Source organism: Physeter macrocephalus, chromosome 13 (assembly GCF_002837175.3).
Source record: "Physeter macrocephalus isolate SW-GA chromosome 13, ASM283717v5, whole genome shotgun sequence".
Classification (NCBI taxonomy): domain Eukaryota; kingdom Metazoa; phylum Chordata; class Mammalia; order Artiodactyla; family Physeteridae; genus Physeter; species Physeter macrocephalus.
The window spans coordinates 70,840,297-70,863,536 of NC_041226.1; the positions used below are offsets into that span (position 1 = coordinate 70,840,297).

At 42.0% G+C, this 23,240-nt stretch overlaps 1 protein-coding gene and 1 pseudogene across 6 annotated transcripts in view; one reads left to right on the forward strand and one right to left on the reverse strand.

Moving 5' to 3' along the window:
- Window positions 1-324: 324 nt before the first annotated feature.
- LOC102986801 (asparagine synthetase [glutamine-hydrolyzing]-like) lies at window positions 325-2,698 on the reverse strand (annotated as a pseudogene).
- A 13,913-nt stretch (window positions 2,699-16,611) lies between these two features.
- Window positions 16,612-23,240, forward strand: part of PCCA (propionyl-CoA carboxylase subunit alpha) — a 378,662-nt gene continuing 372,033 nt past the window's right edge. For all 6 annotated transcript variants that reach the window (XR_008619078.1, XM_028497435.1, XM_007103730.4 and 3 more), the window contains exon 1: window positions 16,612-16,735. Coding sequence is in view for 5 of the 6 variants with exons in the window: in XM_028497435.1 (XP_028353236.1) it covers window positions 16,634-16,735 (102 nt within the window). In the remaining variant the exon portion in view is untranslated. The remainder of the gene's footprint in view (window positions 16,736-23,240) is intronic.

The window sequence follows — 23,240 nt, forward strand, 5'->3', positions numbered from 1 at the left end:
GAGTGTGCCCTGAAGCAAGTCGTTGGATTTAGTAGTTAAGAGGTCACTAACTGATTTTTTTTGTTTCATTTTGCTTTGGATACTTAGAGATTTCTAAAATTTGATTTGTTTTAGATCTATGTAAAATATTTACATAGTTTCAAAGTCAAGTATGCAAAACATGTCTGGCTTCTATCTCTGTCTCCTGCATCCTATTCCTTCTTCCACCCCATTGGTAACCATTTCTTTTCAATTTTATGATTTATTTTTCCTTTGTTTTTTAGGTTTGAGACTCATTTTTTTAATGCCCAAGTAAGTCTGGGTGGTTGACCCTCACTGCTACTTCTACCCACTGCCTCCAAACCTGCTACCCTTCACAAGAAGAAGAAACACTTTCAATCTATAGCTTAGAGAGTGCCTAAGCTTTGTAGCTGACTTGTAATGGGTCAAAGTGCAGGCAGAAGGGTCAGTGGCATTGATCTACTTTGGCATCCAGGAATTAGTCAGCCTCTCAGCCTGGCCTGGGTAGTGGCATTCAAAGATTTGATGGTAGTAATAGCTGTCTTTAGTTTTAGGAGTACTGAAGGGACATGTTTTTCCTGTAGTTGCCATCCATTGCATCATCGACCTGTTCAGTATATTTCTGTAAACTCCTAAACCAGAAATTCTTAACTGAGGCTATCCCATCACGGAAGGATTTTTTTTTTTTGGTCACCAGAGAATCTCTTTACATATCAGACTAGAGTACTTAAATATCTCTCTCAGGAGATATTTTCTATCCCATTCTTTGGTATTATCATTTCTGGTGGCAGAGACAAGTAATAGGAAGAAAATCAATGATCCAGGAATGGGATCCTCAGTTCAAGGCCATGGGCAGCAGTAGTTTGATCTGTGCGGAGAACATCAAACAGAGTTCTTTCAGGTGTCTTTTACTCTGTTCCTTGGCCTTTTTAGAAGAAATTTTTGTGAAAATATTTGTATCCCTGTGTGAGTTTGTCTGAACCTTCTCCAGAGAAGATCACTGTGGTATCTGTGCTCTTCCAAATGTACTTGGAAATTAAATACATATCTACTGAAGCATGGGCTGTTGTAATGTCATAAGTTTCCAGGTAAAATATGACTTCGTCCAGGACCCGAATGCCTTACTAAGAGTTAAAAAAGACTTCATGATATTCCCTCCCAATATGATTTGCCACCTTTCTAGCAGCCAGTAAATTGAGACTGTCTTCCATGACAGTTGCAAATGTCTGGAGCCTGCTATACTTGGGTCACTTTTAGCTGCTTCAACACGGTGACAGCAGCCAAGCTGGAATCCAAGTCCCCTAATTAAAAGCATCCAATCCTTCTGTCTGTCATCAAACATTTCTTAGTAACATTGTCAAAAAGGATCCAGAAGTATGCATGTATGTGAAGTAGAAAAAATAACATGAATAAATCTATTTCCGTAGACAAACATTAATTACTTTATTCCAGTGGAATCACAGGATGTATACGTTGTTTGAGTTTCAGTTTAAGGACGTTCCCTATCTCTTGCATCATCAGTTTTTCTCCTGTCTACTGGATATCATTTATAGCATATGCATATCTGTACATGCTGTAATATCTCTCTTCTATTTCTCACTCTCCGTTATAACAAAAGTCCTTAAAAGAGTTGTCCATACTTCCTCTCTCCAATTCTCCTCACCTTTCTTCATAATTTCTTTTCTTTTCTTTTTTTAAAATTTATTTATTTTTGGCTGCGTTGGGTCTTCCTTGCTGTGCGCGGGCTTTCTCTAGTTGCGGTGAGCGGGGGCTGCTCTTCGTTGCGGTGCGTGGGCTTCTCATTGCGGTGGCTTCTCTTGTTGCGGAGCACAGGCTCTAGGCTCACGGGCTTCAGTAGTTGGGCTCGCAGGCTCTAGAGCGCAGGATCAGTAGTTGTGGCACACGGGCTTAGTTGCTTGGTGGCATGTGTGATCTTCCTGGACCAGGGCTCGAACCCATGGCCCCTGCATTGGCAGGCGCATTCTTAACCACTGTGCCACCAGGGAAGCCCTTTCTTCATAATTTCTATCTCAAAACCTGTGAGTAGTTTCTCTACACTGTTATAGAGGGCAGACAGAAGTTCATCTCTACAGTGTTCATTTCCACTGATGCAACTTTGCCATTTGGCTTTAAATCCAAAACTTTATAGTGTGCTGGAAAAAAAGGCTCCACTTTGAAAAAGGAGTTGTGGTGTGTGTCAAATTAACAAGACCTTTAGTTTCTGAACACACAGCCAAAAATCCATCTCCTATCATGGCTATAAAGAAAGGTCTGACTGCATAGGTGTCTCTCTGTCTAGGAACACTTTCATATTGGTAGTATCCAATAAAATAAATGCATACACCGCATCTAACATACAAATCGTTTGCTCAGTTCCTCCTTTGTCATAAAGATGAAGGATTATCTCACCATTTTTTTTGGTCTGGTGATCAAATTTAAAATGGTGTTGTATCTCCTTGTGGTTATAGATCTCACCATTGTAACAGACCCACAATTAACGATATTTCTTTGCTCAGATTAGCTTCATTCCAAACAGTTGTTCAACTACTGCCAACCAGTGAAATCCAAAGCAGCAGTTGGTATAGCCATTGACATTCTAAAGATGAAATGTGTCTATCTGGACCTTTGTGTGCAATCTTCATATCACTCACAGACACTGATCAGAGGAACAGTCATCACTACCAAAGAGTCCAAATGCCCCACATGGTGCAGTGGAGCTACAGGATCTCCGGGCATGAGCTGACCAGGCTGGCAGGAGTAGAGACAAGGGCTGTGGACCGTCTCCATTTTTTGTTATTAATATAAGCATATCTATGTATCTGTATCTGTAGTTCTCTTTTTTTTTAAAGATTTTTTTTTGATGTGGACCATTTTTAAGTCTTTATGGAATTTGTTACAATATTGCTTCTGTTTTATGTTTTGGTTTTTTGGCCGCGAGGCGTGTGAGACCTTAGCTCCCCGACCAGGGATCGAACTCACACCCCCTGCATTGGAAGGCGATGTCTTAACCACTGGACTGCCAGGGATGTCTCCATGTATCTATAGTTCTCTTTTCTTAGATAAAGGCTAACAACCTTACATAGTTTATCTACCTTGATTTTTTTCTCTCAGCAATATATCCTGGCAGTCATTCCACTGTTGTATGTAGAGATTTTCCTCATTCCTTTTTACAGGTACATAGTTCCCCATTTTATGAACGTTCTGGTACATTTTAAGATAGAATAAGGGTATTAGGAAAGATTCAAAGCAGTGGAAACCTTTTGGAAGAGGAGGCCTTTTATTTTTTTGCCAACCTGTGGGAAACTCAAGGGTCCCATAGAGGCTAAGATGATTGTGCCAACAAAGAGATGGCTGAACCTATTAACACAAGATTGCTTCTGGTCCTACATAATACACCCCTTTGTTCTCTGAGCTGAGAGGAGCTGGAAGGGTTTGAAGAAAGAAATTGGCTTTTTCCTTTCCTCCTATACTTCCTTATTTTATATACGCTGTTATGCTAGTAGGTTTTAAAGCATGCCTAGGGTTAGCCTGGAGTACAGCTGTCTCTCACAGGAGAGGCAGCTAACACAGTTATCAGGGAAGTCCTGCTTTCACCTTTGGGAAACCATTTTCCGGACGCTTGATGTTTCTCCTTTCACTCTTTCTGGAATCAGGTCATTGGGCAGATGAGGTGTCTCTTCAGAAGTCTCTGAATTGAGCGTAAAATAGCTGAACTCCAAAGCCCTGTTATACACTAGATCCAAAAATTCACTGTAGTCTATTTCCCATCTTGCATTCTGCACAGCCATATTGTCCAGTAAAGCTTACTAAAGACAGGGTTTCAATGAGTTCTGTATAATAGCATAGCCAGCAACGTACACATATGCAAACCCTCAGTGGAGTTAATGGAATTAAAATCAGGGAAAGTAGGACATAGAAAGTGTTTGCTCTTCTGTTTCCCTTTCTGTCAGCCCATTGCCTCACCTCAAAGAGAAGAGTTGCTGATATGATTAGTCATATTCAACTGACCTAGTCACATAGAGAACGGGATCACTGTGCTTTTAAAAGATTATGCACAAAGCCTATATGAGGAAGATTTTGAATCAGTCCTGAAAAATCACAAAGGTAGGATTAAACAAAAATAGAAACATTCCTTGTTCTTGGATAGGACCATTCAACATCATAAATAAGTCAGACCTCCTCCTCAGGTTAATATATAAATTTAACGTAATTCCCAAAAAAGATATCAGCAAAACTTTTCCTGGCACTGGATCCTAAACTTCAAATGGAAGAATAAATAAGCAGGAATACCTATGAAAGTCTTCAAAAGGAAGAGCAATGAGAGGGGGCTGGCCTTACCACATATTAAAAAAATATTATAGACCCTATAATTAAAACATTGTGGTGTTGATGCCTGACTAGATAGCCAAACCAATGGAAATAGTTCCAAGTACACATGGAAATTTAGCATATGACAAAGGTAGCATCTTAAATCATTGAGGGAAAGGTTTAACTTAAAGTTGAAAATGGTGTTAACACGACTGGAGAGTCATTTGGAAAAAGTATGTATTTGGATTTATGTTCCCCTTAATTAACATTAAAATGTACTCCAAATAGATGAGTTATTTCGATGTACAAAAATGAAAATATAAGTTTAAGAAAAAAACATATGTCTATCTCTTTATAACCTGGACATGAGAAAAGCCTTTATATTATAATTTAAATTCCAGAAGGTCGATACATTTAAGTACTCAGAGTGAGGGCAGCTTGTGCCTAGAAATGAACAACTGGGATCACTCCACGTGTGTGGGAATGTTAGTTTTCTAATGACAGAAATTAAACACACAGGCTGGTGCCGAGTTGCCCAGGTTTGTGCTGACAAGCCGTGCGGCCCACCTTTCCCAGACAAGATTGAGAAGTGTTCTGCATCTTCCCATCTCCCTCTAATAAGAAACATCCTGCTTTGGAGCCAAACAAGGTGTGAGAGGAACTGACAGCTAGTTTTCAGCCCAAAATTTTCATGGGAAATAAGTGTTCACCGCCTTGAGTGATGGTGTCACTTATCAAGATTGGTCCAGCACCAGTGACTAAATTCATAGTAGAGAAATCATGAGCTAGATCTAAAGCAAAAGAGCTCAGGGTTGAGCTTAAGTGGTGTGCCAATCTCATAAGGTGTGTAAAGGTGAGATAACCTCTGAATATACACCATCTGTTTCTTACTTCTTTTTAAAACCCTGTTACTATGAAAATTTAGTTGCTAAGACTAGCACCCATGGAAGGTCCACAGATGGAGATAGGAATCTCCCTTTCTAGTACAATGTGATAAGAGTTTCAGATTTCTTTTTCTTTTTTTCTGGCTGTACCTTGGCATGTGGGATCTTAGTTCCCCAACCAGGGATTGAACCCGTGCCAACTGCAGTGGAAGTGCAGGGTCTTAACCACTGAACCGCTAGGGAAGTCCTGAGTTTCAGATTTCTTGTTGTCTGGCCTACTGAGGTGTTTGCCATCTAAAAAGTCACTTAGTGGTTAAGTCCAATTACCTAGGGAACCATCTGATACCTAGGAACTGATACCAAGTGAAGCTGGGTGGTGCCCAAAGGAAAGTGAATACAAACTCAACAGTTGGTTTAATTGTATATTTTAGCCATGTCATAAGCAGATTGTAGCCAGTATTGGACATATGCCTAGCAGTGACTAGGATCCAAGGGGCAACATCAAGGATAGGTGCCTTTTAGGCAGTGGTGTGTTGATAAATGTTTAACAGCATATTCTCTGGGAGAGCGGGAGTGAGCGGGGCCATGATTTGTAGTGTTTTCTGATTTCCGTTGTGTAAATATTTCCACAGGCTGATTTCAAGCTACTAGGAATTTGACAACTGTCTGGCAAGATTCCTGACAATTTAACAATGGGTTCTCCTAAGCTGGTTCTATCTGGCTCCAGCAAACTGTTGCTTACAGATACCATAGTTAAGACGTAATCAACAATTCAGAACCTTAAAGCAACAGAGGTGAAGGAAAATATCTAGGAAAATTAAGAAATCTTGCATACAGATTGAAGTGTAACAATGTATAGCACCAGCTCCTTGACTTTCCATGTCTTGGGCTGTCTCCTTCACACAGTCATTCCTTTGTTGATAGTCTTGAGTGAAGGCTGTTTTCTGCTTCTGGAGGATTCCTAAGAATTCTCAGGTTGAGGTCCCCGGCAGGAACAGTCTTCTTGATTCAAGAGGGATTTATTTCTCCAAGGGTACAAGAATCGAAGCCACAGACTTTAACTGTTGTGTTAGTTGTTAATAGTGCCTGTAAGGTCCTTTCGGCTGCCGGCAAGGGCAGGCTTTTTCTGATGTCTCTCTCAGAAGATGAAGCTTCTGAGTGTTAAAGAGTGAATAGGGTTGTTCTGAAGGATGTTTTGGAAAAGCTACTCACATCTGTTGATACAATTGTATATTGATTCCACTTACGTGAGATACCTAGAATAGTCAAATTCATAGAGACAGAGTAGAATGGTGGTTGCCAGGGGCTGGTGGGGGAGGGGAAAATGGGGAATTAGTTTTTTTTATTAATTAAATTTTTAAATTTTATTTATCTATTTTTGGCTGCCTTGGGTCTTTGTTGCTACGTGTGGGCTTTCTCTAGTTGGCGGCGAGCGGGGGCTACTCTTCGTTTCAGTGCGTGGGCTTCTCATTGTGGTGGCTGCTCTTGTTGCAGAGCACGGGCTCTAGGCACCTGGGCTTCACTGGTTGTGGCACACGGGCTCAGTAGTTGTGTCTCATGGGCTCTAGAGCACAGGCTCAGTAGTTGTGGCGCATGGGCTTAGTTGCTCCGGGGCATGTGGGATCTTCCCTGACCAGGGCTTGAACCTGTGTCCCCTGCATTGGCAGGTGGATTCTTAACCACTGCGCCACCAGGGAAGCCCTCTATTCTCTTTTCTATTTTTACAGTTTGCCCAGGGTTTTGTTGCAGGCAGGTAGGATACACTCTAGAAATATCTTTGACAATGCTTTAAAGTGTTTCCACCTCCATTGTAGGATTAAGATGGTGGCCAAACTATCTGGGCTATGGTAATAAGACTGGAGAGCTTACCTGCTGTGTTAATCAGCACTTCAGGAACGGAAGAGGGTGGGATCCTTTCTGGAAATATGACACACAATTAACTTAGAAGGGTATAATCAATGATTACCTTGGGAGAGAACATGTTCTGGACAGTAAGGACATCGACAAATCTCTAGGGACTTTTTAAAGTCATAAAGTGTACTATGATTTTCCTTGATTGATAATGGTATTGAAACCTAGAAACAAAATAATTTATTGACAATTATTGAACCAGTTTCAGTGCTTAGCAATTGGGTTATCTCAGTAATCTTTATTCATGAGATGGGAGCAATGAAGCAGAGCTGAGGAGGTCATTGGTAAGTGCGCATAAGTTAACATAGCAAACCTGAAGTGACTGTCTTTAGAAGGGCCTGCTTGCAGGGTTGGCCTTGGCTGGATTTTGGGAGTGTTCCCACTATTCCCCACTGATAAGGGTGGCCCACTATACTCAGACTGTGCAAACAGTGTACAATGTTCAATAATTTATGTGGAATGCCTGCTTTCTTTCTGGGAATCTGGAGTTTTGGTATGTGCTAGGCAGAGAGTACCTACATGACTAGCCCTCCCAATAAAAACGTTGATCACTGAGTCTTTAGTAGTCTTCCCTGGGCAGAAACATTGCACATATGCATTTTTATTGCTGGGGGAAGAGTATGCTCTGTGTGGCCCCTCATGGTAAAGTGTTATGGGCTTCTCCCAAATTCATATGTTGAAGCCCTAATCCCTCAGTGTGATTGTATTTGGAAACAGGACCTTTATGGAAGTAATTAAAGGTTAGATGAAGTCATAAGGGTGGGACCCAGAACTGATAGGATTAGTGACCTTATAAGAAGAGACACCAGAGAGCTCTCTCTCTTCTTCCTTGCATACACATTCTTGGAGGAAAGGCTATGTGAAAACACAATGAGAAGGCGGCTGTCTACAAGCAAGGAAGAGACCTCTCTCCCCAAACTGAATTGGCCAACACCTTTATCTTGGACTTCTAGCCTCCAGAACTGTGAGGAAAAAAAGCTTTGTTGTTTAAGCTACCAGTCTATGGTATTTTGTTGTGACAGCCCTAGGAAATGAATACAACCTCCCTCAAGAAGGGCAACCTGTCTCTCAAATTCATAGACCAGCGTTCCCAGACATTATTTCATCCTTTATTATTTACGTATGTGGTTTTCAATAATATGAGATTGTTTCACCTATCTTAAAGCTTTTATAAAAATGGTGTCAAACTATGTATTCTTCTGCAGATTGTTTTCCTTTTATTTATTTTTTGTTTTGTTTTTTGCTTCATCTTATATTTGTGAGATTTATTCATGTGGAGACTTTTCTCTAGTTCTAGAATGATGCACAATACTTTCTAAAATGCAAATACAGCATCACTTCCTGGATTAAGATGCTTCAGGTTTCTCACCTCAAAGAACATCGATAAAAAACACAAGCAGTTATGTATAAAATAGATAACTAATAAGGACGTACTGCGTAGTACAGGGAACTCTACTCAATATTCTGTAATGGCCTATATGGGAAAAGGATCTAAAAAAAAAAAAGAGTGGATATCTGTATATGTATAACTGATTCACTTTGCTGTATACCGGAAACTAACACAACATTATAAATCAGCTATACCCCAATAAAAATTTAAAAACAAACAAACAAAAAACCCCCAAACACAAGCAGCTAATGAGGATGAGTAAAGGACCTGGTGGGCAAAGGGAGAAGCCTTTGAGTGTATTTGGGGAATCCCTGCATTGTTAAGTCTTTTGATCTCTCAAGAGAAGTAGAAAATTTGGAATTTTATGTGAAAGCTACCATATTTTGAATATAGTTAACTAACTCAATTTAACACACACACACAACCAGGGCTAAAACCAAACTTAGCCTTGTGCCATATGTGGCCCATTATTGTGCCACAGTGTGATTTCTGGCCTCGAAGATAAAAACACCCAACTCTGTAGTATAATATTTACTCTCTTCAGGATCTGGCCCTTTCCTATTCCTTCAGTTTTGTCTGTAAATGCTTCCTTTGCTGAAGTCATACCATTTGTGATACAAAAGCATGCTGCTGGACCCACAGCTCACTATCATACACATGCTATTCACTCTGCTTGTAAGTCCTTTACCTAGAATATCCACTTATCTACCTTTCTATTTTTTTCTTCTTAATACTTCAAAGTATATATTTTTAGGAACAAGGACATTCTCTTACATTACCCCAGTACAAGGATCAAAAGCAGGAAATTTAGCATAGAAAAACCCAATTATCTAATCCAGTCACATGTAAATTTAGTTAATTGTCCCCGGTGATGCCCTTTATACATATTAAAAAAAATTTTTTATTGGTGTGTAGTTGATTTACAATGTTATGTTAGTTTCAGGTGTACAGCAAAGTGGATCAGTTATACATATACATATACCCGCTCTATTTTTTTAAGACTCTTTTTCCATATAGGCCATTACAGAATATTGAGTAGAGTTCCCTGTGCTGTACAGCAGGTTCTTATTAGTTTTCTATTTTATATATAGTAGTGTGTATGTGTCAGTCCCAATCTTCCAATTTATTCCTCCCCCTCCATCCCCTGGTAACCATAAGTTTGTTTTCTACATCCGTGATTCTACTTCTGTTTTGTAAATAAGTTCATTTGTACCTTTTTTTTAAGATTCCATATATAAGTGATATCATACGTTATTTATCTTTCTTTGTCTGACTTAACTTCACTCAGTATGACAATCTCTAGGTCCATCCATGTTGCTGCAAATGGCATTATTTCGTTCTTTTTGAACAAATATTTTGGCTGAGTAATACTCCATTGTATATATGTATCACATCTTCTTTATCCATTTCTCTGTTGATGGACATTTAGGTTGCTTCCATGTCCTGGCTATTGTAAATAGTGCTGCAATGAACATTGGGGTGCATGTATCTTTTTGAATTATGGTTTTCTGTGGGTATATGCCTAGGAGTGGGATTGCTGGGTCATATGGTAGTTCTATTTTTAATTTTTTTAAGGAACCTCGATACTGTTCTCCATAGGGGCTGTATCAATTTACATTCCCACCAAGAGTGCAGGAGGGTTCCCTTTTTTCCACACCCTCTCCAGCATTTATTGTTTGTAGACTTTTTGATAATGGCCATTCTGACTGGTGTGAGGTGATACCTCATTGTAGTTTTTTTTTTAATATATATAAACTTATTTATTTTATTTTCAGCTGCATTGGGTCTTCGGTGCTGCATGCGGGCTTTCTCTAGCTGTGGTGAGTGGGGGCTACCCTTCACTGAGATGAGCGGGCTTCTCATTGTGGTGCTTTCTCTTGTGGAGCATGGGCTCTAGGCACTCAGGCTTCAGTAGTTGTGGCATGCATGCTCAGTAGTTGTGGCTCGCAGGCTCTAGAGCGCAGGCTCAGTAGTTGTGGTACACTGACTTAGTTGCTTCGTGGCATGTGGGATCGAACCCGTGTCCCCTGCATTGGCAGGTGGATTCTTAACCACTGCGCCACCAGGGAAGCCTCACTGTAGTTTTGATGTGCATTTCTCTAATAATTAGTGATGTTGAGCATCTTTTCATGTGCTTTTTGGCCATCTGTATGTCTTCTTTGGAGAAGTGTCTGTTTAGGTGTTTTGCCCAATTTTTGATTGGGTTGTTTGTTTTTTTGATATTGAGCTGCATGAGCTGTTTGTGTATTTTGGAGATTAATCCCTTGTCAGTTGCTTCATTTGCAGATATTTTCTCCCTATTTATCTACCTTTCAATTATCCTTTTTTTATGGTGATAAATTTTTTATTTTTGAATAATTTTAGATTTATAGGAAAGTTGTAAAGACAAAATACAGAGTTCCCATGCACTCCTCACATAATTTCCCCTAATGTTAATGTTTTATGTTACCATGGTACGTTTGTTAAAACTAAGGAAACAACATTGGTACATTATTTTTTTTTATTTTTAATTTTTTAAAATTTTATTTATTTATTTATTTTTGGCTGTGTTGGGTCTTCGTTTCTGTGCAAGGGCTTTCTCTAGTTGCAGCAAGCGGGGGCCACTCTTCATGGTGGTGTGCGGGCCTCTCATTATCGCGGCCTCTCTTGTTGCGGAGCACAGGCTCCAGACACGCAGCCTCAGTAGTTGTGGCTCACGGGCCCAGTTGCTCCGCGGCATGTGGGATCCTCCCAGACCAGGGCTTGAACCCATGTCCCCTGCATTAGCAGGCAGATTCTCAACCACTGCGCCACCAGGGAAGCCCCGGTACATTATTATTAACTAAACTCTAGACTCTATTTGAATTTCAGTAGGTTTTACAGTTTTTAGTTTTTGTATCCAGTCCAGGATATTGCACTGCATTTAGTCATCATATGTCCTTAGCCATCTCTGGTCTGTGATAGTTTCTGTCTTCCCTTGTTTTTCATGACCTTGACAGTTTTGAGGAGTATTTAAAAATTTTTTATTTATTTATCTATTTATCAATTTCAGCTTTATTGAGGTATAATTGACATACAAAATTGTAAGATATTTAAAGTCTACATTGTGGTGATTTTTGATATATGTATACATTGTGAAAGGATTTCCACCCATCCAGGTAATTAACACATCCATCACCTTATATATATAACTTTTTTTTTATGGTGAGAACAATTCTACTCTCTTAGCAAATTTCAGTTATATGATACGGTGTTATCAACTATAGCCACCATGTTTTACATTGGATCCTCAGAACTTATTTATCTTATTGCTGAAAGTTTGCACCCTGTTACCAATCTCTCCCTATTTCCTCCCCTGCCCCAGCCCGTGGAAAGCACTTTCCTACTCTGTGTCTATGAGTTTGACATTTTTTCTTATTTTTTAGATTCCACATATAAGTGACATCATGTGGTATTTGTCCTTCTCCCTGTGGGTTATTTCACTTTATATGCCATATCTTTATTCAGTCATTTGTTGATGGACACTTAGATTGTTTCTATATCTTGGCTGTTGTGAATAATGCTTCAACATGGGAGTACAGATATCTTTTCAATTTTCTGTTTTCATTTCCTTTGAATATATACCCCAAAGTGGGATTGCTGGATCACATAGTAGCTCTATTTTTAGTTTTTTAAGGAACCTCCATACTGTTTTCCATAGTGGCTGCACCAATTTACATTCCCACCAACACTGTAGGAGGGTCCCCTTTTCTCCTCACCCTCTTCAGCATTTATTATTTGTAAACTTTTTGACAATAGCCATTCTTACTGGTATGATGTGATAACTCATCATAGTTTTATTTGCATTTATTTCTCTGATAAGTATCAATGACGAGCATCTTTTCATGTGCCTATTTGCCATCTGTATGTCTTCTCTGGAGAAATGTCTATTTAGGTCTTCTGCTTATATTTTGATTGGTTTTTTTGGTTGTTTTTGTTATTGAGTACAATCTGTAACTTTAAGTGGAGAGAACAAAGGCATAGAGTTGTGTTCTATTAGTTAGGGTACACATTCGGCTACTGTAACAAAGCCAAAACAAAACAAAACAAAACAAAACACAGTAACTTAAAAAAGATACAGTGTTTTTCTCTTTTGCATAAAAATCTGAGCAAAACTTTCCGGGGCTGATATAGCAGCTTCATGGTGTCAGTACCTTTGAGCTCCTTGGATATTGTTTTGTCTTCCTCAACGCCTGACTTCCTTCTTATCATCTAAGATGACAACTTTGCCCCCAACATTATGCCCACATTCTGGCAAGCTGGGAAGAGGAGAAGGGAAAGTGGAAGGCATGCCCCTTCCCTTTAGGGGCACAACCCCAAAGTTACCCATGTCACTTTTGCTTACATCCCATTGGCCAAAACTTAGTAACCTAGCCACTCTTGCTGTGATGGAAGTTGGGAAATGTAGTTATTCCCTGAGGGCCATGTACCCAGCTAATTGTGAGAGTTCTTTTATTAAAGAAGCAAGAGGAAGGTGGGTATTAGGGGACAACCAGCAGTCTCTGCCACAGTCCACCCCTTCATCATTCAAAGAGTTATGCACGACTACTCTTCTCACTAGTGTAACAGTCAGGATTCAGCCAAGGAAGCACACCTCCATAAGACTCTACTTTTACGGGGGGAATACAATAGCATTTTGGCTCTCTAGGAATTAGCATCAGTTCAGAGCTAGAGTCCAGTAATCCCTGAAAATTTTGGTTATTTTCCCTTCCTGCAGTACATACTCACATTCATCAGTGGCTACAGGCTACTGGCAGAGAAAGAGTGATTACAAGAGTCTGCCTGAAGCATTGGTAGACAAGTTGGACAAGCTGGATAAGGGGGATAGCAGAGAAGCTAAGCATGTCTGGCTGCCAGATAGGAATGTGAGGAAGGCTCTCAGAAAGGGGTCATGAGAAGCAATTGCTTCTGGACAGCTACCACCTCTGTGGGTCTGCAGCCAAGTGTCTGGTGTTGGGCCTGGGGTTGCTGGTGGTCAGCAGTGCTAGCAGTTGGGAAAAACAAGCTGGATGCAGAGTGGAGGCTGAGGACACGCGGTCTTCCAGGAAACTGTGTTCCTTACCTTACGGTAATAATCTGGAAGTATTGGCTGCCACTTCACTCCTGCTTTCTTTTTTAAAATTTATTTTATTTATTTATTATTTTTGGCTGCGTTGGGTCTTTGTCGCCGTGTGCAGGCTCTCTCCAGTTGCGGCGAGTGGGGCCCACTCCTCGCTGCAGCGTGCGGGCCTCCCACTGCAGTGGCTCCCCCCGTTGCTGAGCACGGGCTCCAAGCGCGTGGGCTTAGCCACTACGTGGCACGTGGAATCTTCCTGGACCAGGGCTCGAACCCGCGCCCCGCATGGCAGGAGGACTCCTAACCACTGCGCCACCAGGGAAGCCCCTGGTCCTGCTTTCTTACAAGGTCCTCTTTTGGTTAACTCTAACCAGGAACCATATAGGGCAGAGGATTTGGGGAAACATAATTTCCACTCCGGTTTACCTCGTCTGTAAGTGCTCCCAACTCAGGGAGAGCCAAATATATGTATGTAGCTCAAAGTTCAGGGTCTCTAGGTGGAGTGCAGTCTTGCTATTTATTGCTCATGTGGCTGCTCATGATTCCCTGATTTACACCCCAGCTTCCCCCGGCTCCAAGCACACCATGCAACAGTAGGGCAGTATCTTGTAACAGGATACGGGGGATCACAGGGGAGATTGGCATCTGACTTCCCAAGAGCAACTCCGGAAGCTAGAAGATGATGTAAAATGTTTTCAGAATTCTGAGAGGAAATTTATTATTTCTAGCAAAGGCAGAGTAACTGGTTCCAGACTGGTTCTAGATGGAGTAGCTGGTTCCCTTCCACTATAGATAAATAGAAAACTGGACAAAATATATGCAACAACTATTTTCAGACATTGGTAACAGGAAGTGGGTTTTGGAGATGATAAACATCCCAAAATGTGTGGCATAGCTCGGAGAAGGTAGAACTGTTCAGCTCAAAACTGGCAATTATATTCCCTTGAAAACATGGTATTAGAATTACAGGCTATATCAAAGAAAGCAAAAACAATATTGTCCCAGGCTTTGAAAGCAGCCGTTTTACTAAAGAGGTACCATGGTATAACAGGGGTCATCAGCTTTCAGATTCTGGTTTGCTGTATTGGGGTGGTCACCATTAAGTTATCACCATATATATCAGGTTTCATTTTGTCAGTACCTCACTTGTGAGTTGATTAGGATACAGTTCTGGCTGCTATAGTAAAGACAGAAATAACAATGATTTAAACAAGATACAAGTTTATTTCTCTGTCATGTAACAGTCCATGCATTAAGCAGTAGAAGACTGATAAGATGAATCCACAGGGTAGGGGACCTTGGCTCCTCCTATCTTACTGCTCTGCTATTTTCAACATGGGGCTCCTATCTCACGAGTTAAGATGGTTGCTCCAGCACCCACCAGTATGTCTTCTTTCAGGAAGGAGGGAAGAGGAAATGGAAGGCATGCCTCTACTCTTTAAGGGCACAATTCTTACATTCCATAAAGCACACCTTAGTCACATGTCCACACCTTGTTGTTAGGGAGGGTGGATAGTGCAGCCTTTAGCTGGGTGGCCATGTGCTCAGCTAAAGCTCAGGAGCTCTTTTACTAAAGAAAGGAGTGGAGAATAGATATTATGGAACAAGTAGTTTCTGCCACAACTGCCGTTCAAGAAGATAACTTCTATAAGACAAAACAGATAGGATCTAAGGAGAATCACTCCAAAGGGTAAAAAGGAGGAAGGAAAAGAAAAAAAGAAAAAAGAAAAGCAGGTTTCCTGGGTAGGAAATGAGCCCAGCCTTAGATACCTAAGTGAGAAATCCTGTGAAACTGATATAATTTTTTATATTGTGTGTCATGCAAGTTCCTGCTTACATTTTAAAATTCCATTAAGTGTCACCTCTCAGCTATCCTTAAACAGTTTGTATCTCTTTTGGCATTTGCCATGTTGTAAGACATTCTGTGTCATTCCTAGCTTTGTTAACTGTCTCAAGGTGACTGTACGAGAAGCAAAATAGTTAAGAGAGAGCCCCTGATGCTGTCGTATATATAGGTGAGAGGACCTGATGTCTGAGATTTGCTTCAGAATACTCCAGCAAAAAATAAGCAGGGGGAATAGATGAAACAAGATTGACAAAATGTTGATTTGTTGAAGCTGTGTGATGGGTGCCTGGGTGATCATAAGACTATTTTCTCTCTTTTGTGTCTGTTAAAAACTGTCCATAATAAAACAAAAGTCCAGTCCCTGAAGACAGCCAGACCTGGGTTCAAACCCTAGTTTCACTACTTACTAGCTGAGTGGCTTTTCCTCTCTATAAATTCAGTTTCTTAAATGGGAAATGTATAGGCCAATAGGGTTTTTGTAAAGAGACAAAATTTGAGGCATCTAACAAGGTCTGGCCCTTAGTAGTTGTATTAATAGGGTGCCTACTTGCAAGCAACAGAAACTGACTTTGGTTATGGCTAATTCCTCTGACACGCAGATGTTAGTATATGCAGAAGAGGTAGGGCTTGAGCTGGGATCTCTGACTTCTAGACCTAGAGCGTTTTCTATGTTACCACATTTGTCCAAAACCTTACCTTGGTTTGGCGCTTTGCAACTTATGCCTTCAAACATACAGGATCTTAGCTTGGGTACCTGCCTGGAACTTAGGACACTCGAGACTGTAGGGCGGCCCTGGGCTGAGGGGTGGTCAAGGGGCGGAGGTACCTCACTGACGTTCGCTGGCCGCACTGCGTGTAGGTTGCTAAGTGGAAGCTGGCGCAATACGGGCTTTACCCCAAGCAGGTGCGGATCAACCGCCGCCAGAACACACGCGTGTCCTCCCTGCCTCGCTCATTGCCGGGATAGTGCCGGGCCAGCAGCCCCCAGCTGGCTCCTAGCGGGCCGCTCGGCCAGCCTCCCTCCGGGCCCAGCACGCGCTTGCCCAGCAGCCAGTCTCCCGGCTCCCCGAGTTGGGCGAGTCCCGCTCCCGGTCCCTCCCTTCCCCGCAGTAGGGGGCGGGGCTACGGATCCCAGGCTCGTGATTGGCCGAAGCCTAGGCGCTCTCCTCCCCCTTCCGCGGGGTGAGAGGTCAGCGGAGCTCCAGTCTGCAGGGGCAACAATGGCGGGGCTCTGGGTCGGGGAGGCAGCGCTGGTCACAGGACGGCGTGGACGGTGGTGGCCGCAGCCACTGTTGCGGAGCGCGGCGCTATGGACCCTGAAGGTGAGGAGCGCAGGGACTCCCCGTGGGCCTGGGCCTCACTGGGCTCCCAGGCCCGCACCGCCAGGCGGTGGCCAGTGCTGCGGAGAGCGCTCCGTAGGTGTTCGGGCTACACTCGGCGCCGGGTTCCGCGTCGGACCGCGCCCCTAACTCCCTCTCCCTCCGGAGTTCGCCCTGGAGCGGGGCAGAGCCGGCGTCCCTCGCCCCAGCTGTTACTCGGAGTATCAATCATGGAGGGCCGAGCGGCCCAAGGAGCCTGTAGGCGTGAGTTTTCTGCTTTCTCGGGAGCGGCTGACAGCCATCTGGCTGTAATGTACGTGCATTTCTCGTGCTCCCGCTCTTGGGCCATGAGGTTTTGGCTTGTCTTGAGCTTTCCAGGTGTATTTTTAAGGGTCCTTATCGTTTCCATTTTCTTTTGCCTCCTTCCTGCTTTGAAGGGACACTAAATTGCTCAAGTAGAGTTAGGGTTTTGAGTTTGTCTCACCTTTTAAAGTATCATAAGATGTCAGGATTGCTACCACCTTTGTTTGAGTTGAGAGCCTATTTTAATTGTATTACATCACATTATATACTGTATATGCATCTTGTTTTTCTCTTCTCTGTAGTGGTTAGCCTGGTGTTTGTGCTGTTCTGAACACATCTCTGCACTGTATGTTCTAGGGTTTTCATGGTGGCAGCCTTGACTTATACGTTGGAGTGTTTGTGTGTGGCTCTTAACACTTTTTCTCTTCAACATGGAGTCTCTTGTAATTTCTAAACGAAGACTACCTAACTTACCTTATTAACAGAGTTTAAGTCACTTGAACAAATTATTTAAAATAAAGGTTTCTCTGAAAACCACCTGTTATCTTCCTTTTAAAAAAATAGGCACGTAACTTGATTTATTGTCATTGAACTTTTAGAATTGGAAGACACGTTAGAGATGATTTGGCCCATCCTACTCTTTTAAAGAGGAGGGAGCTTAGGCCCAGGTGAGAAATGTTCAGCTAGAGCTGAACATGGAAGTGAAAGTAAGTCTGCAAGTACATTAGCTTAGTGTCAGCTTTAGAATGCCCACTCTCAAAAAAACCCAAAGTTTGTGTGGGCACACAATTTATTGTTTCTTAATCTTTAGTGTTCTTTCATCTTTTAATCTTTTTTGGCCACATCACTTGCAGTTGCAAAACTCTGAATACATTTATTGATGTGTAGGAGGCAGCATGGTGTGGTGGGGAGGCATGGGCTTTGGAGTCACACAGATGAAGTTTGGTATATTAAATAAGTCACCTCTTTGGGCCTCCGCTTCTTCCTTTCAGCTGTTTTTTTTTTTTTTTTTTTTTTTCAGCAAGTCTTTCTCTACTTCCTGTGTTCCATCTCTATGAAATGAATATAATTTCTCTTTTAGAAATTTTAGTCTGTTAAGGAGACAAAAAAGTGTAAAATGCTATTAGGGGAGAGGTCCTGGTGCTATATAGAAGAAAATAAAATGGAGGGATTTGACCAAGTCTAGATTTTGAGCTTTGTGTCCTAGATACTGTTCTGGTGCTCTGCTTGAATTAATTTATTCAATCCTCACAACAGCCATATAATCCCCATTTACAGATGAAGAAATTGAGGCACAGTTTTATGTGACTTGCTCAAACCATGCCTAAGGTAAGGGAGTTTTCCTTTGGAAGTGAAAATTGAAACAAGTTTTGAAGGACAAAGTGACTTTTTTCTAGGCAAAGAGAGAAGAAAGAGGTGAGCGTTATATGTGAGAGAGTAGCACGTGCAAAAGTCCTGGGCCAGAGGGCATGACAAGGTAGGAGAACTGAGAAAAGGCTACTGAGGCTCTGGTATCTAGATTAGATGGTGCTGGCGAGGTAGGTGGGAGTCAGACTATGCTGGGCCTTGCTGTAGGCCGTGCTTGGTTTTATGGGAAACCATTCATGTTGGAGTTGGGAGGGATTATTACACTGACATATTTTAGTGTGGAGAGGCTGAGAGTGAAGGAAGTTTTTACTCTATTTACTGCTGTACACTTACTGTACAACATATAAACTGATTTTTCTTACCCAGTTTCTTCCTTTTAATGTGTTGGCAGAGCCTGCATCTTGTCTATTTCTGTTTTCTTTCTATTTTAAAAAATATTTGTTTATTTGGCTGCACCGAGTTTTAGTTGCAGTGTGCAGGATCTTTAGTTGTGGCATGCGGGCTCTTAGTTGTGGCATGTGCGATCTAGTTCCCTGACCAGGGATTGAACCTGGGCCCCTTACACTGGGAGCGCAGAGCCTTAGCCACTGGACCACCAGGGAAGTCCCTATTTCTGTTTTCGTAACACAGCGTTTGACAAAGTAGTGCTGAATTTGTGGCAGTACTGACTGGAGTAGAGACTTATATTTGTGCCAGTAAAGAATTTCTCCTGCAAGTGGGAGGAAACTCTCAAGATCACTGTCACTTTAGGGGAGCTTGAGCTGCTTAGCTCCTCTCCATGCTTCTTTTCTGGGAACTTGAAATGTGCTCCATTGAGTCTGTGTTTGAAGCGGAACCTTTTGAAGATTTTATTCCTCCCATTCCTCCCTCCACCCCTGCAAATTGCTTGGTTGGTTGGAAAGCAGACTGCTAACTCTAGAGAGTTCTAACCATTCTTTTTTTTTTTTTTTTTTTTTTTTTTGGTGTTACGCAGGCCTCTCACTGGCCTCTCCCGTTACGGAGCACAGGCTCCGGACGCGCAGGCTCAGCGGCCACGGCTCACGGGCCCAGCCGCTCTGCGGCATGTGGGATCTTCCCGGACCGGGGCACGAACCCGCATCCCCTGCATTGGCAGGTGGACTCTCAACCACTGCGCCACCAGGGAAGCTCCAGAAATCAGTTTTTGCTATAAGAAAGTGCTTATGGACATTTGTGTATTTATACATCTGCTTTTTTGGATTTTTTTCTGTTCTTAAGAGGTTCAGAACAGAGGAGTGATTGGTAAAACCCTTTTCTAAATCAGGGGAAGAGATAGTGACATTTTTGATCAAGTGAGTGAAGGAATACGAGTTGTTTAAGTGATTCCAGTTTTTTAAAAAGTGGGTAAATGGGAGAACAGGGATGAAAAAAAGGAATTAGGAAAGAAAAATTTGGGGGTGGGTAGTGTTTCCTTTTAGGTATCTGGAATTAGATGATTCCAAGAGTCATGTTGAATTGCTCGGAAGAAAGAAGGAAATCAATGGCTGGTTTTTGGGTCAGTGATCTGAGGTAAACGTTGGAGTGTGTGCACTCTGAAGGATATGCTTGGTTAAGTTAATGTTTAATTGAATAAATACTCAGTCTTATTACCCTAAATTTGGATTTGGAAGAAGGAAGAAGAGACAGTAGGATTTAGAGGAATGGTTTGAGAGGAGCCAAAATAGCATTCGTTCATTCATTCATCTATCTAGAGATGTAGCTGTCTGTCTTTCACAAAGTGTTTGTGGAATATCTACTAAGTTGCTGGCACTGTGGTACGCGCTGAGGGGACCAGAAGAAACGAAAACATGTTCCCTCACCGTGTCCCAAGTGTAGGGAGGTCAAGGAATAAAGATAAAGATTGAAGGGAGGCTATGATAAGGTCTTCGGTCTTTTTTTGGCTGCGAGTCTTGCAGGATCCTAGTTCCCTGACTAGAGATCGAATGTGGGCCCCCTGCAGTGGAAGCATGGAGTCCCAACCACTAGACCGCCAGGGAATTCCCAAGGTCTTTGGTCTTTAATGAGAGTAATTTCAGTAGCATGGTGAAGTGTCATATGCAGAAGTATTATTTTGTTTTGAAGCTACTCTCTAATAGCTGAAGCAAATTTGTACCTTTTTGAAAAGTGAGGCTACTGTATGATTTAAAAAATTAGTTTATTTTAAGTGCTTATTGACATTTTCATTAAGAAAAATAAGACCATAAACTGTGATGGGACTCAGTATAATAAAAGTGAATTTCAAACATGTTGGAAGATGTTGACTTATAATTTCAGTGAATAAAACTAATACGGTACTCATGGGACACAGCTGGTGGCTTAAAACAATGCAGATTTGTTCTCTCACAGTTGTAGAGGCCAACAGTCTGAAATTAGGATGTCAGCAGGGCCATGGGCCCTCCGAGGGCTCTAGTGAAGAATCCTTCCTTGCCTCTGGTGGCTCCACTTGTTCCTTGGCTTGTGGCCGTATCACTGCAGTCTCAGCCTCTCTCTTCAGAAGCCTGGCCTTCTTTTCCTTCTCCCTGTGTGTCCTCTTCTTTCTCTTATAAGGACACTTGTCACTGGATTTAGGGATTGGCAGGATCCAGGACATCATCTTGGAGTCCACCATTTCAACCCACTACACCTACTATGTGCCAGATACTGTTTAGTGCTGTGGATATAATAGTGAACATTTCTGCCCTCATTGTGGTTATATTTGACTAAAGGAGACTGACAGTATTCACATAAATATGTAAGTTCAAAGAGTGGTAAATGCTGAAAGGAAAAAGAAAAATAGAATAATGGGATAAAAAGTGGTAGCGGTGTTGGGGGGTTGTTACCTAAGGAAAAGAGAGGAGATATTTCTAAGAATGTGGTATTTGATAAAAAAAACTGACCCAGCCCACCATGTGATGACCTGGGGACTAGCATTCCAAAGGAAGGCCAAGGCAACAGCTCTGAGGTGAGAGTGCGTTTGGTGTGATTAGGGGGGCTACATGGCCACTGGTTGGAGCACAGTGAATGAGGGGGGAATGAAGGTAGACAGGACAGTCATGTAGGGGCTTATATTCAGAATTTATCCCAATAATGGGAGTCCATTGGAGGGTTTTAAGCAAGTTGGATTTATGTTTTGGAAAGACCACTCTGCTGTGTGGAGAATGTCCTAGTGGGGGCTGGGAAGGGGAAGAAGGGTAGGAGCTGGGAGACCAGTCAGGAGACTGTTGTAGAAGTTCAAGCTGGTAACATCATGGTAACTTGTGCTAGGGTGGTAGCACTGGAGTTGGTGAGAACTGGTAAGTCTTGGGATATATTTTGGAGCTAGAACCAATAGTACATGATGTTGGGTTAGAAGGGAGGTGAAAGGAAAGAGAGGAATCAAGGACCTTTGAAAGGTAGACACGAAGGGCCACATATTGTATGATTCCATTCGTGTGAAATGTCCAGGGTAGGCAGAGCCACAGAGACAGAAAGTAGATTAGTGGTTGCCAGGGTCTAGGGGGAGGGATGAGGGAGGAGATGCTAACAACTGAGGGGTATCTTTTTGGGGTGAAGAAAAACTGTTCTGGAATCAGATAGTGGTGATAGTTCTGCAACCTTGTGAATATACTAAAAACCACTGCGTTGTAGACTTTAAAAGAATGAATTTTATGGTATGTGAATTATATCTCAATTGAAAAAAAAAAGAATGATTCTTACGTCCTTGACTTAAGCCCCTGGATGTGGTAGTGTTTTAGAGATGCAGAATGCTGAAGCTTGGGAGGGAAGATCAAGACAGTAGTTACATTACAATAAATTGATTGAATTTACGAAATACAGAGAGGTGGTGATTTTGTTGTTTGTGGGATCATGTAATGGGTATGGGAAAGGAGCAGTAGTTAGAAACCACGTTCTCAGGTTGATAGATGATTCTGGGGTTACTGAAAATGGCAAAAGAGGAGGAAAGCTGTGTTAGCGTTTAATTATCAAACAACCTACAGATGATTCTCATTTTTACAGCTGAGGTTAAGTAACTTGCCCAAGGTTACACAACAATTAAGCAATAGATCCAGGATTCAAACTTAGATCTGACTTCAACACTCTTATTATACCATATTAACAAACTTAGTAAAAATGAGAAAGGTCAGATTTATACATCTCTGGGGACAAAACCTAGTTTGAGCTTCATAGCAGTTATGGAAAAGAGGGTTAGGCTTCCCTACAGTAAGGAACGTTCGTTAATCAGGATAAACAAACCTTGTCCTAGCCCTGAATGTGTAGAATTCGTTATATAAGGGCAACTAACAAGCCAATAAAAAAGTTCTTTGTTACTGTTTTACAAAAGATGCAGTGATAGTTCACATCTCATTGGTTGCTATTAATCTGGCACTTTGTGAAAGTTATAGTGTGTCAGAATAGTTCTATGGCAGTGGGATGGTTAGGCTTCCTAGAAGAAGAGCTTGAAGAGGGATTTTGTGCAGGTGGTAGTAGTTGAGAAGAATGAAGAAAGCAGGCTAGAGCAGGGGAAAAAAATCTAAGCAAGGAAGGGGCTCCAGATCGAAACTAGATTCAGTTTCATCCCCCAGGGGAGCCCTGGAGCAGTGGTTCTCAAAGTAGGGGACTCCTCCAGCCAGCAGTGACAGCAGCCACAGCAGCATTACCTGGGTACTTGTTAGGAATGCACATCGTCTAGCTCCACGCTAGACCTGCCAAGTTTGAAAATCTGGGGTTAGAGCCCAGCCATCTGCCTTAACAAGCCCTTCTCCAGGTGATCCTGATGCACAGTCGGGTTTGAGAAGCACTGTTCTAGTTCAGCCCTGTGCAATAAAAATAAAATGTGAGCTGCAAATGTAATTTAATATTTTCTAGCACTCACATTAAAAAA